Source organism: Harmonia axyridis, chromosome 7, assembly GCF_914767665.1.
Source record: "Harmonia axyridis chromosome 7, icHarAxyr1.1, whole genome shotgun sequence".
Lineage (NCBI taxonomy): Eukaryota > Metazoa > Arthropoda > Insecta > Coleoptera > Coccinellidae > Harmonia > Harmonia axyridis.
The window spans coordinates 10597151-10611166 of record NC_059507.1 but is presented as its reverse complement, the minus strand read 5'-3'; the positions used below and the strand labels follow the sequence as shown (position 1 = coordinate 10611166).

The window sequence follows — 14016 nt, the reverse complement described above, 5'->3', positions numbered from 1 at the left end:
TACATCCAGAAAAACTGTCTGTTTGGTGCGCTTTATGGGCTGGTGGAATCATTGGTCCGTACTTCCTCAAAAACGATGATGGCCAGAACGTTACAGTCGATGGTTATCGGTATAGAGCCATGATTACTAACTTTTTCATTCCTGAATTGAACAACCATGATGTCCAGGAGTTGTGGTTGCAACAAGACGGCGCAACATGTCACACAGCTGGTGCCACAATCGATTTATTGAAAGACCGCCTAATTTCACATTTTGGACCTGTGAATTGGCCTCCAAGATCTTGTGATTTAACACCGCTAGACTACTTTCTGTGGGGCTATGTAAAGTCATTGGTCTATGCGGATAAGCCACAAACCCTTGACCATTTGGAAGACAACATTCGCCGTGTTATTGCCGATATACGGCCACAAATGTTGGAAAAAGTCATCGAAAATTGGACGCCCAGATTGGACTACATCCGAGCCAGCCGTGGCGGTCATATACCAGAAATCATATTTAAAATGTAATGCCACAAGATTATCTTGCGGATAAATAAAATTCATTTCAATCGAATAATCCATCGTTGTTTTATTGCAATTTAAAGTTCTATAGCTCTAAAAAAAACACCCTTTACATCAAAAAACCGTTTATAAACAATAAAGCTTTTTATCGATTGATTGGAGAATACTTCGATTCCCATAACCCTAAAACATATTTTTAGGCATACGGTATCCGGAACAAAATTTTTCTTTTAAATAAATCCTTCTGAGTGCAAAAGCCCAGGTTTAATTAACGAATCCCTCATATCCTGCTACTCTGGACTGAAATTCTATTTACACAAGTGAAGAACATGCTTTTTGTTTACCCAACTCTCACTTCAGGGTGAAATGGGAAGCCATAATTTGGACGAAAATAGAGGTATATCTTTTAAGCGGATTGCATTTCAAGAGTTTATATTGTGTTTCCAACAACGTGAATAATGACTAAAATGCTTCGTTCAATATGTGGATGTCGATTTTATTTTCAGTAAATAAAAATCAAAGGATTATTGGAATGCAATTAAAAATATTCCATTTGACCTCTCTTTCATCTCTAGTATGCCAACATCCATTCGACAATAGTTAAAATAGGAAAACCGGTAATATCAAGTTTTAACGATAAACCTTTTGGAATCCTCTTTAAACTTACGTAGTTTACGTTTTTGAATGTATAAAAGTTCGCATGTTAGCATAAAATCTGCTACAAAAACCAGTTGTTATTATCGAATCCTAGTACTCGTAGTTTGAGAATGCGATCAATGAAGTTTTAATAGAAAAACCAATTTAAAAATAATTATTTCTCAGAGACTAGACAACATATAATAATGGAATTGAAAATATGTATTGCCACGATACCTATTGAATAATAATATCTTCATTATTATTGGTAATAACAAACTAATATGTATAGACGTATAGTTAGTTCCGATATCATATACTCACCAATATAAATAAGGCTTCTCCCTCTCTATATTAACTGAATTGATTGGGTCTAATCTGAACCAGGTTGTGAAGGTGAATCCATTTTCATAAGGCCATTTCGCTAATGGAGGTAACACAACCGCCTAGAAAAACAAATTGTCTTGAGAAAGATAACATGGAAAACATAAACCTAAAAAAGAATTAGATTTAATCTAACAGGGTTGAAAAATTTTATGTGATTTCGAATTCTTTACAGTATGATTTTCATATATTCTACATTGTTTTGAGTCAAATCTCAATTTCAAGATCAAGCAAGATCAACTGGCTCATTTCGAATGAAACACACTGTATTTAGTGCATATTCAAATGTATTTTTCAATTCTACGTTAATTTTGTGTAGGTTTTCTTTGATCTATTGAGTAGTTCGCGAGTTCGCCATTTCTTGAGAAAATAACTATTGAAGGCATATAAGAAGTTGATATTTTCTGGAGCGCAATTTACAACAGCAGATCTGTGCACAAAATCGGTTGACAAGAAAGTAATAAGGTGATGTTATGAGAGACATACAATAATGTTCAGGTGTTCCGTTTGAAGTTAACCTGATGAGAAATCCGCAATGCAAGAGAAAAACATTTAGATGATATTAGACTTCACCTCGGACTTCACGGGCGCACGGTATATACAAATTGTCTCAAATAGCGCAATATATGCATGAATTAACAAACTCTCCTGAGCTTCTGACGCCAAGTCAATCCTTTTTTCAAATTTTGTTGTATTATTAAAACCAGAGATCTGCATACCCAAGTAGCAAAATTGAACACTAAAAGAATGAAATTATTTTATAATTATCGTAAAGTGCAGCATGAAAGAATAAAATAATTTCTTAATGCGTGTGAATACGACCATTTTATCATATAATGAAGGGATTTCTATAATGCTGTTGTATAGACGTTCTTACAACTAATATTATACGACAAATAAATAGTGTAAGTATATAAACTTTATAACAGTTGCATAACGTACTATAAAATTCCTATAGAATAATTATAAAACAGTGTTATACAAATTATAATACGGTTGCATAGCTATTGTATTACTTTTAATAGCGACGTTAAAAGATGGTTGTAAAGAAGCTGTATAAATTGTTGCATTAGAGTTGCTTAAGAAAAGTAATAAAATTGTTGCTTTATGCAGAAGTAAAACATTACACAATAATTATAGAATTATTTTATAATAATCTTATAACCACAACAGTATTCTCTCTCATGAAGAGGTTATAGAATAAAAATGTAGTTCCCAGGAATAAATTTATCCCAAGTTCTGCGTTATAAAATATATTCATTTCATCTATATATTAAAGAACATTATACACATAAAACAATAAAAATTTACACGGGTTTTGTAGCAGGTTTCGTTTACAAAATGAATTCGGCAATATCTGAATGGAAACGAATAAGAAAAAGTGGTCATTTTGAAAGATCAGTAAAAAAGAAATACCATAAAAATAAAATACTTCTATAGTGGAACTGAAAAACCTTCTGATATAAACAGTTATCTGCGATATTTTGTGAGCGAGGCAAAACAAGTGCTTACGAATGGAATTTTTGTTGAGCGCCACAAAAAGAAAATTCAAGTAAAAATTCGATGTTTTATTGCAGATTCTCCCGCGCGAGCTTTCATCAAAGGTGACAATTTTTTTCAACATTAATTTTTATTTATTTTCAGGAGTAGCGAATTTTAATGCACATCATATCCAAATCCAATAATTTGGGGTAGTTCACGCGTGGAAAGAATCTGTTTGCAGAAGTTATTCGAAACGCAATATAACTAAATAATTGTTTACTGTTGTACGGTACGCATGTTAAGCGATACTTCTGTCCTATTATGTAGTTTGCAACCGCGCTATAAGATAACACGCAAATCTAACGTGCAATATTGCTAGTTTAGGCAGTAAGTAGCTATAACATACATAAAATTAGTAGCAATGAATAGGTGGACTATTTATTTTATTATGATACCTACATCTTGTAGTTCAAGATGTTCTAAATGCACCTATAATGTATGTTTTGGCAATTCTATTGTGAAAAGTCTTCTATTTGATACCGATTGTCATGAGGGGGTTCATTGTAACTTTTAACTGTAAACTTGTATTGAAGGGAGTTTCGTCATATGATTAAACACTATATTGCGACAGATCCCCATATTTTAACTGAGAAAACAACTTTATTTCTATAATAACTGAATAATTATAGCAAAAAATCTTCTTTACCTACATTTTATGCAGAACAGTGACGTATATGTTTTGCACACAATGTGGTAGACTACTTACTAAACTCACCTTTATATCAATATCAACTTTTATATTGAATTCTACCTATTTTTTCTGTAAAAAACAAAATGTTGAGGGAAAATATTTTATATATATTATTAAATCTGGCAACATTCAAAAGTGGTCAAAAATCAAACTGCAACTGACTCCTGAGATTGTCAAAAACAATTTTATGGCGCTGCATTGAACAACATAATAAAACTGTAATATCGTATAGTGCTCAGTAGGAAACAGAATTATTGTATAAGGTTTCCAATTTGTAGTCTACCATATACGCTATATTTATTGAATGTTCGGATCATCAGAAACCACCGCCATTTTGAAAAAATCATATAGAAACGTAAAAAGATGAAATAAAAATAGATTTTTCAAAGAAATATAGAGATTTTCTTTCCGCTTTCACAACAGTCATAATATATGTTGTTTTGAGTTTAAAATTCAACAAATAAAACAAAATTTTTATTTTTATTATTTTAATAATTTCAATAAAATGTATGCTAATATGAGGCGCATCAATTTTTCATCGAAAATATATATATATATAATGTCAGAAAAGCTAGCTTCGCAAATCAATTTTGTCCCTGGATTAGCGATAAAGGTTTTTAATATTTTCTATATGATAACCAACAGATACAATAATGACTCCATCACCCACCGCCATAATATTGCCTGATATTGGATCTAACATCTCTGTCATGAAAACTTTTATGTACCTACCTAATAAAATATTTTTGTGACAATTCTATTCCGAATTTCAACAGTAGAAAACAAAATTATTGTATTGGCGATTCTGCCTGCATTATAAAATGCTTATAAAATACTTTTTTAGTAGTTCTATACAACAGTTTTATAGCAGTTCCTAAATAGTTTTGTAAATGCATTGTATAAGTTATCTTGAAGACATACTTATAGGACAGTTATATAATCATTATCCTATAATGGTTGTGTAGTGTACTAAAAGATTGTCCTAAAAGCACTGAAGTGTTGTATAAACTGGGGCCCTTTTTGGTTGTAAAGATATTGTATAATGGTTTATAGTCACATTATAAGAATTTCACTGTTCTATAAGATATGCTGTATAATAGTTCTTACAACCCTTATGAAATAAGTTTTGCTACTTGGGTAGTTTCGATAAGCATAAAATACTTGTAGGGCATGTTATAATCATCATATTGTATTACGGCCATTACAGGTCTCTTGCTGAATTTAATAGGCAGCTCTTGGACTAGCCGCATAGCATCAACATTCAAGATGGCCCCAGGCTTGCAGACAAACTTCTTGGCCGCTTACAGCCTAGTTATAATATTTCCTTTGGGAAGTATCCGCCTTGTTCAAACAACGGAGGAGGACTAGCAGCTTCACAAACAACTGCATCGTAAAACAAACAAGGGTGTTATCTTTAGAACCGTCGGAAGTGGAAGGAACTTGAATGGATCGCCAGTTTTTCTCCTTCTGCATGGATCGTTCCTTTAGGAATTTCAATCTTCTTGATTACTATTTCTGGGACTCATTGCTGGGGAATTAAGTGACGTTTCTGACGTTCTGGAGTGGGAGATGGGATTCGATAGAATGAAACGAAGAAAAAATGCTTTTACTGTATTAAAACGGCAAGGTTCAGTAATGATGAGAATCTTCAATACCATTACACGGAAAGATTTTGGTACAATAGATGAATTTATGTCTTCTAAAGGGTATATTACACTGAGTGGCAAATTCGAAATGTCGTTAAACATAGTTTTCTGCAACTTATTTTTCCATTCGTGTTGGAATTTCCTTCTGCAATGAGTATTAAACGATATTTTCTCTATTTTTCAGGACAACAAAATGGCGGATGCGTCGGTTACAGATTTCTTGTAAATTGTCAAATTTTATTCTGTTGTGAGTCTCTAGTGTTCGCCATGTCTATTCAACAACTTTCTACAGTTGAATGATGACTACATGAATTGTGTTGTATTTCATGAATGACAAACACATAATTCATAAAAGTCAATCGTTTTTTTATATACAAAAGATGAAAATTATGTTCAATGCTTTCTCAATCTCTGTATCGTAATGAGTCCATTACAGTACTAAAAATAGTGCTGTAATGAACTCATTACAGCATTGTTCTCAGTTATTATTTCGTTTTGTAGTTGCCTACACTGACTTCCGATCCTATCAAATTCCAACACACATCAATTGTTAATATAATATAATTTGGATATAGTGAAATGATTTGCAACATTATTCGCAGTTTCTCTCAATTCTGGTGGTGTAAAATTGATTTAGTCAGAGATAAATTACAAATTTAATGCGTAATCATGAATTATTTCAAAATTCGAAATGTACGATTCAAATTCAAATTCCGTAATATGTCAATTTTCGTAAAAAGCTCTCCAAATCCAAGATACAATTCAAAAGTCACTAGAATGTATAATCTGAATTTTACATTGACTTTCGACAATATTTCACAAAACTTGACATAAATAGAGATAATATCGTCTAATACTCCTTGTAAAAGGCAATTCCAAGATGAATGCGAAAACAAGATGCAGAATTGGCTCCTACACTCATGCGTTCTGCAACTTGTTTTAGAATATGCTATGTGTATATAAAAAAAAGATTGATCTTTATGAATAATATGTTAGTCATTCATGAAAAACAATACAATTCATGTAATCATCTATTTACCTCTAGAAAAGTGTTGAATACACATCACGAACACTAAAGACACACTACAGAATAAAATTTGATAATCAATAAGAAATATGTAACCGACGCATCCGCCATTTTGTTACCATGGTATTTTCTGGGAGTCATTTCTTCTAAAAGATCACCCAATCATTTAATCATGATAGCATTTAGTACCAACTGGTACTGACCTTCCGTCAGTTCAGCAGTAATCAGAGTTTTTTTTCTCCGGGGTATTATACCCCTCCAGGTACCCTCCTGGATGTTTCTTTTTGAATAGCCTGGCAGCTGTCAACTTTGAAACGGAGTTATACTTTTTATATTGATTAATTCCACCTAAAATTCTGGAAGCTTCCCAATATTGCAGCAGTCTGATGGAACCCACGAGGATTTCAAAAAAATTTGATAGATGAAAAATGTGGCTTAGGGATTAGGTTGAACATATATTTTCGATCACAAAAATTCTACAATGAAAAATTATCTGCGGTTCAATTTCACCCCATCCACATTTTTATGAAATATAATGCCCTGCGACAGGAAAATTTCGAATAATACCTACCCTTTATTTCGTAATCTTTATAAATTATATCCTTAGAGAGCGGTAAATTCGCCCATTGGCATATTTCGTTCTATAAGGGTTATCGGAATATCATTAAAGCTTTTTCGACTAGAATTCGGTAGCTCGGTGTTATATGGATGTCCTAGGAATTAAAGTAATTTACGATTTTCCAACCGCAAGCTCTGCAATCTCAAAAGCTTAAATCTGAATTTATATTCACGTCTATTAATTTACGGTTAACATTTTTCTTTGATCCTGTGATAAACATATGTACCTTCACCTTGTTTGAGTTGTTAAACAAACAAAAGTGAGCTTTGAGTTATAACGTTGATATTTAGTGGATGTTCACATTGGCAAATCAGTTTGTCAATGAAATATTGTGGATGAGAGTTTGCTTTTAGATTTAGGAATGGCTAAGAGCAATCGTTTCAAACAGGGTGATTATATAACTCAAACATTGGCTGTAGTTAGGGGATATATGTACTGATTCAAATATTCTGTTGATTCTTCGTTTCGGAAAAATGGAGTGTTTTCAAATCAGAACATTTCGAAACGATGTTACTTTCGACCCGTTGAAGCTTATGAGTTGATTTGTATCATTGTCTATCATTATAAATTATAATAAATACTGGAGGAATAAACCAGTAGCGTACTTTGTACTGCAAAAAAGAATATTTCTTACAATTGTTGAAGTTTGATTACACGAGAAAGGAATTTGGTGTAGTATTTTCAGAAATGAATGAATTTCCAGCTGTGATTTTAGAATAAAAACACCTTTTACTCATTGATAAAAACCATTCATTCGAATGAACCAGCCCATCAATATCTATAGCAAGTGGAAACTAGTCGGAAAATTCCTCTCAATCCAGAAATGTAGCGGAAAAGCTTCCACTCTTTTCATTCAAAGACAAAAGAGAAATTTCGACGGATGTATCATCGTAGAACTGCATAATTCCCTTGTCTGAAACTTCATTCAAACATTTTTAGTCTGCCTTATCTTTTGGCCATCTAGTTTTACTGCCTCCACTAGTGCAGACCTTCTGAATAATACATTTTTTTCATGGTCTGCTCTTTTCCGGTTATTCACAGAGTTCACAGAGACGATTTATATTGTGAAACTTGAGCAAACAAAGAATGACATAAATAGTAGATTTGAAGTTATTACAGATGAATTTATTCATTTTTATCGAAAGCATTTAGCTCTTCATGCAACAGCAGTCTATTTTATGCATAGAGTAATAAACATAGATAGAGGGAGTATACGCAATTTTTACATGTCCCCAACATGGTTAGATTACATTGTCGGATTGTGATATATTTTGAAATCCTCAATTTCACTATATCGTTATGAATGTATATTATATTGAATGAAATATATTTATTTGAGTGATTCCCGATTAAATAAGCAAATTTGAATATTTGGAACACAATATTTTTCCTAATTTTCGAATTTATAATGAGCAGAATATTTATTATTTTCTGTATCTACCTGCTGAAATCCAAGGTTTGGCAACTTTTGCTCTCCTAGTGTCATCGGATGTTTCACGTCGTTTGACGCGCTTGAATTTTGTTTTCTGAATTTCTAATATTTTTAGGAATTCATTTCAATATATTTTGAGTTAATATGAAACGTTGATTCACTATGGGACGTAAGAAGTGCGTTCTTTGTGAAGAAACGCGCGAATTGAGTGAAATATCGTATCACTGATGTGTTTTCATTTCCGCGCACTGTCTGTCAAATTTTATAGTTCATATTGGGGATAAAATTTGCTTACTGAAAATGGCATATGCTCCCTCTATCTATATTTATTAGTCTGAGATTTTATGCATATCAAAATGGGAAATGTATCAATCAAATTGTGGGTACAAATAAGTTTTGTAAGTAGTGTCAATAGAGATGAAATATCGATCGTTATGCCGTCACAAAAAAATGCAATTGATAGTAACTCTAGATCAGGGCTAGCGTGAGTAATTTTGGCGCCTGATGCAAAGTAATTTTCAGCTTCTCCGCAGAAAAAACCTCATTAACAACATGGATAAGAATGATGAAATATGAAAAGGCGTTCTGCAAACTGGACCGAATTGTCGCCCCTCAAATAGAGGCCTTAGATCATTATTTTTGGGCGAATTTGCTTATACTCAGCTCATAAAAAAACGAATGTGAAGCCATAAAAACGATCTATAAACTGAAAAAATAGGAAAATTTGTAGTAAGAGTTATAATCACAAGCGCCATCTTCTTGTTTGAACCCGAAACTATTTCTCATCATAATATATCTACATACGGTATGGATACTCAGGCGATTTTCGAATGTTATCATAAAATCCTGAATAGTTAATGATAAAGGGATAGGAAAATGAATGTTATGAAGAGTGAAACAAGCCAGTTTATAGGAATTTCCGTTACCGACCCGTATACATTTCCGAAAAAACGTCCAGATTACCTTCAGCTGTTCATGAATTTTGAATGGCCCGAAGGAACAGGAAGGAGTTTTCTCAACTCCGTTAAGTCGTTAGAAATCACTTACCGATCCCTTGCGTCCTGGAAAACTGAAAAAAACATCTGGACCGCTCCTCTGGGGCATCTGACGGAGCACGTTCAGTAGTTTGGCGGAGTGACGGGGCTGAAAGCAGGAGAAGAGCAGTTAAAGTAGGCGGGGTCCAATAAGTCAGGGGGGACAAAAAATCGCTGGAGGTAGATAATAATTTGTAGCAGGCAATAAAGACCCTGTTCTAATGGTATGAAGTTAGGGACAAACGGCGTGCTTTGGACAACATCCCCCATAAACATACCCGATTACGGCACTGTCCACTCAACTATAATTTACGACAATAGAAATGTACAGGGAGGATCTTGAAAAGAAGTTTTCCTCGCCGTTCTATCGATTTAACAGCAGTTTGATACCTACCCATTTTGCATTCACAGCCTTCATGGCTCCAAAAAGTAGTTTCAGTTCTTTTACAGTGATGCTATAGCTTGCCAGGACACCCAACATTTCAATCAGTAGATCTGAAACAAACATTAATCTTAGATAAGAATGTTTTTTCGTCAATAGTTCATGGGGAAATACAGCTAATCAATTCAGGAAAAAATGCGTTAAAAGTACCCAGCGCCTTCGCCATTTTGTACCAGATTATCAATCAAATACGATCTCCCCGATAATGGTCTTTGTTTATAATGTTTTAAATCTTTCACATGGCCAAAGGTGTTAAATCACAAGATCTCAGTGGCCAATTGTGATAACCTCTTCTAGATATAACACGGTCTGAACACTTGCAAAATTGCGTTTTGTTGCTTGTGTAGATTGTAGCTCCATAAAAAATAAATGTCATCTACATAAATTTATTTCAATTCTAGCATAAAAAAATTAATCATAGCTCGGTGAGCGCAATTCATTCACCGTAACAGTGGCCTCATCCTCATTTTTGAATAACTCAAACAAAAATAAATAACTAAGGTCCAGTGACACCATACAACCAAAAAAGCACCAAACAGTGACACGGTGGAGAAGGAGAGACTTTCCAATAATCATTCTTGGATTTTCCGATCTCCAAATCTGACTATTCTGCTTATTTAAGTAGCCTCCGAATGAAAATGGGCCTCATCACTGAAGATGGTTCTTCGATGTGAATCCGGATCAATTTGATGCATTTCAAGGACCCAATCAGCAAAGATAATGCACTGTTGGTGATCGACCAACTCGAGTTCTTGTGTTAACTGAACTTTAAAAGTCTTAAGACCTAAGTATTTATGCAGAATACGGTGTAATATCTATCCTGGAATGCCTAATTCCCAAGATCGACAACACACCGGCTACAGTTTCAATATTCTCAGTTGTGCTTGAGCGACGTACACGGTTTGGATTCTTTACATCACCAACTTGTCCCAACAGCTCAAATTCCTGCACCAGTTTCACTTTTGCCTGAGAAGCTGCTTCACGATGATCCAAAAGTGTTTTAGTTCTGCAGAATTTTCACCATTTTTGTAGTGAATTTCAACAACTTCATTGCGTGGTTGAAGAGTGTATTGTTTCATTTCTAGTAATGATTTTTGTTCGTAAAATGTCAAAAGATGACATCTTCAAAGGTGTCAGCTGCCCAGAGCCCAAAATTGATTCTCTTTTTCCTTGAGCGAATTCCTTGATGATTATTAACAGACACATAATTTGAGAAGGTCAATCTTTCGAAATTTAGTTACAGAAGAACAACAAGCAAAATGATTAGGATATATTGATATCAAACATTATAAAGAACAATATACGATGAATATGAACGTAGGCAATGTTTTTCCTGCATATATCCAAAGTGATTAGCAATTCAAGGAAGCCATCTGAGAAAAGACTTTCAAACATCCTACCAATCCCCAGATTGTAACCTTAGAGACAGATCAGAGGAGCACGCTCTCCTCACATTCGGATGTTCATTCGGAAACCGAATTCAACGACAACAAACGTATTGATAGAATACAAAAAATCTGTTTTTCTATCTTGGAAGCTCCTCAGGTTTCAGCATCAAATTACGCCCTCAAAGAACTCCGATTTATGTAGGTACACAAGAAAAGCTCCGGTTTTGCCCCTGTCCACAGATTTCCACGGCAGAGGGTGAATGTGGAAAATGAAATGAAAAATAAACGTACTGTGCTCAATTTCCATGTTCACTAAGTGCAATCTTGTTCGAAAAGTAAATTTCTCCATTTCACCAAGCAAACTTGTTTAAGTTCAAATTGAATTTTCGCAGTTCAGCCACCACAAATGTTTCCACGAGCCGCAGCTGCTAAAGCATCACGTTTTACCTCGTTTGCTCGCATTTTTGTACTCGTTAATGCTATATTCGTTGGCCAATGGAAGGAATCTAAACGCTTAATTTGAAATGGGGCGGTCTCAGTCCCGGATGTCATGAAATATGAAAACTTCCGCTGAGGAATGAACTTTTCACGGGCCGCTTTCATAATTCGGAACTCGTTTTCTGGCGTACTGGAAATTTTTACCCTCAGGGCAGGGTCGTATCTGGAATTCAAAATGGTTGTTACATAACTTCATGACGGAAACCTAGGCAGAATCATAAAAAAATAAAAACTAAAAAAATACCAAATATTTCCGTAACAATACTTAAATTCGAAAAAAAATGAGTTTCTTTATTTGAAATAGCCAATCGAATGTTAATTAACAGAACCCCTCACTAAACTGAACGATAAGAATGTCATAATCTAAATACTTAGGCGTATAACTTTGTTTCCGTCGTTTTTTCCGAAATTCAAGGCTTTATTGTAAAAAAACTGGTTATACATTTATGATTCAAATATTATTCATCGCTGGCCACTATTTTCTCCCATCTTTGGAAAAACTGGTCATATTTTGGAGCTATCCACGAATCGATCCAATGTTTAACTTCTTCATAAGACCGGATGTTATGAGCAGCCAGACAGTGTGCCTTTGATCGAAACAAATGATAGGAGGGTGCAACTACGCCGAGCTGGTCTCACCAAAAATGAGCATGACCTTGGAACCGTGAATATTCGGTTTTGGCGTCGACGTGGAAGCATGGCCGGTATATCCCCATGGTTTTCTGCACTTGTGATTATCGCATTGAACTCATTTTTCCTCTTCTTGCAAGCCTTGCAAGCAGCTGTTCACAAGCAAACAAACACCGTTCAACACCTCTTGGCTTCAACTAGTACGGCACCCAGTTTCCTTGTTTCTGAAATACTCCAATAACTTTCAGGCGTTTTGAAATGGCTTGATGCGTTACCCTCAATGATCCTGTTAATTCTTGTTACGTTTGACACGAGTCTTGATCAAGTAATGCATCCAATTCTTCATCTTTGAAAAACTTCTCTCTTCCACCGCCATGCTGGTCTTCAACGTCCAAATCACCGTTCTTGAAGTGTTGAAACCCCTCTCGGCACGTTTTTTCACTAATAGCAGATTTCTTAATATTAAAGGAGAAAATGAAAACCTCTCGGCACGTTTTTTTACTAATAGCAGATTTCTTAATATTAAAGGAGAAAATGAAAACCTCCTGCAAATGACGAGAATTTGGCTCTTAAGCTGACATGTTCAATCGAGAATAACTTTATGATGCAGACACAAATCAACTAATATTTCGATGGCGTTATGTTTACAAATACCTAAGCTATACGATCCATAACCACCTACCGCTACAGCCATCTATTGCAAAACGGCGGAAGCAAAGTTGTGCACCTTATAATTCCAGACAACTAAGGATCAAAAAACGATGCTCACTCAGCAATGGAGGTTTTCGATTTTTCAGGATAACTTTTAGTTGTTTCGGAAAAATATTGATTGTGTAAAAACTATGAAGTGTGAAAATTCAATTAAAGCTTTTTTGAAAGCTGAAAAAAAAGTGTTCACTTCAGAATGTAGAATGGTCGTTTGGTCGCCCAAAACTTATACCATCTTAGAAATAATTGCTGTTAATTGGACGCACACTTATTTTTTTATTTTGGAAATTTTCTTTGAATCAGTTGTGTATTACTTGAAAAAATTTCATGAACTTGGCATACAAATTACGTAGGTACATAACTTCTTTGTTTCATTAGATTTCTAAAAATCTCGAAAAGCTCCACTGCCACTTATTTTGGTTAATTCACTCAACCTATTTATAATATATGTATGAAATTAATTTATCATTCTCATTTTTTAGAGTACCAGGATTTATTTTTGCACAAAAGTTCGGGATCCCCTAAATAATCCAAATTTGCTGTGAATTCAATAAGTTCTGAAAATGGTCCCGACAACCCATTATCTAAATTAAAAGCACTGTGTCTACCCCTATGGTGGACATGAAAAATTTTCAGCTTTAATACTATAACGTGAGCCTGTCATATACCGGCTTTTAGACTATACTCAATGGATTTGCAGTTGCGAACGTCAATAAGCTTTAATCTTTAGCTCAGCTATCCTCGTATGTTTGCGCTAAATGTGATATTTTATAATACCGCCCGTCTAATTCAATTTTCTGGTCCATAATCTCATCCCTCCATTCTTGCCGTAAATTCTG

The 14016-nt window shown here is 34.3% G+C and overlaps 1 protein-coding gene across 6 annotated transcripts in view; it reads right to left on the bottom strand.

The window, feature by feature from the left end:
- Window positions 1-14016, bottom strand: part of LOC123684381 (neurobeachin) — a 372530-nt gene that overhangs the window by 192441 nt on the left and 166073 nt on the right. For all 6 annotated transcript variants that reach the window (XM_045623617.1, XM_045623619.1, XM_045623620.1 and 3 more), the window contains exons 4-6: window positions 9906-10006; window positions 9525-9620; window positions 1461-1582 (exon numbers count right to left, since the gene is read on the bottom strand). In XM_045623617.1, coding sequence (XP_045479573.1) covers window positions 1461-1582; window positions 9525-9620; window positions 9906-10006 — 319 coding nt within the window. The remainder of the gene's footprint in view (window positions 1-1460; window positions 1583-9524; window positions 9621-9905; window positions 10007-14016) is intronic.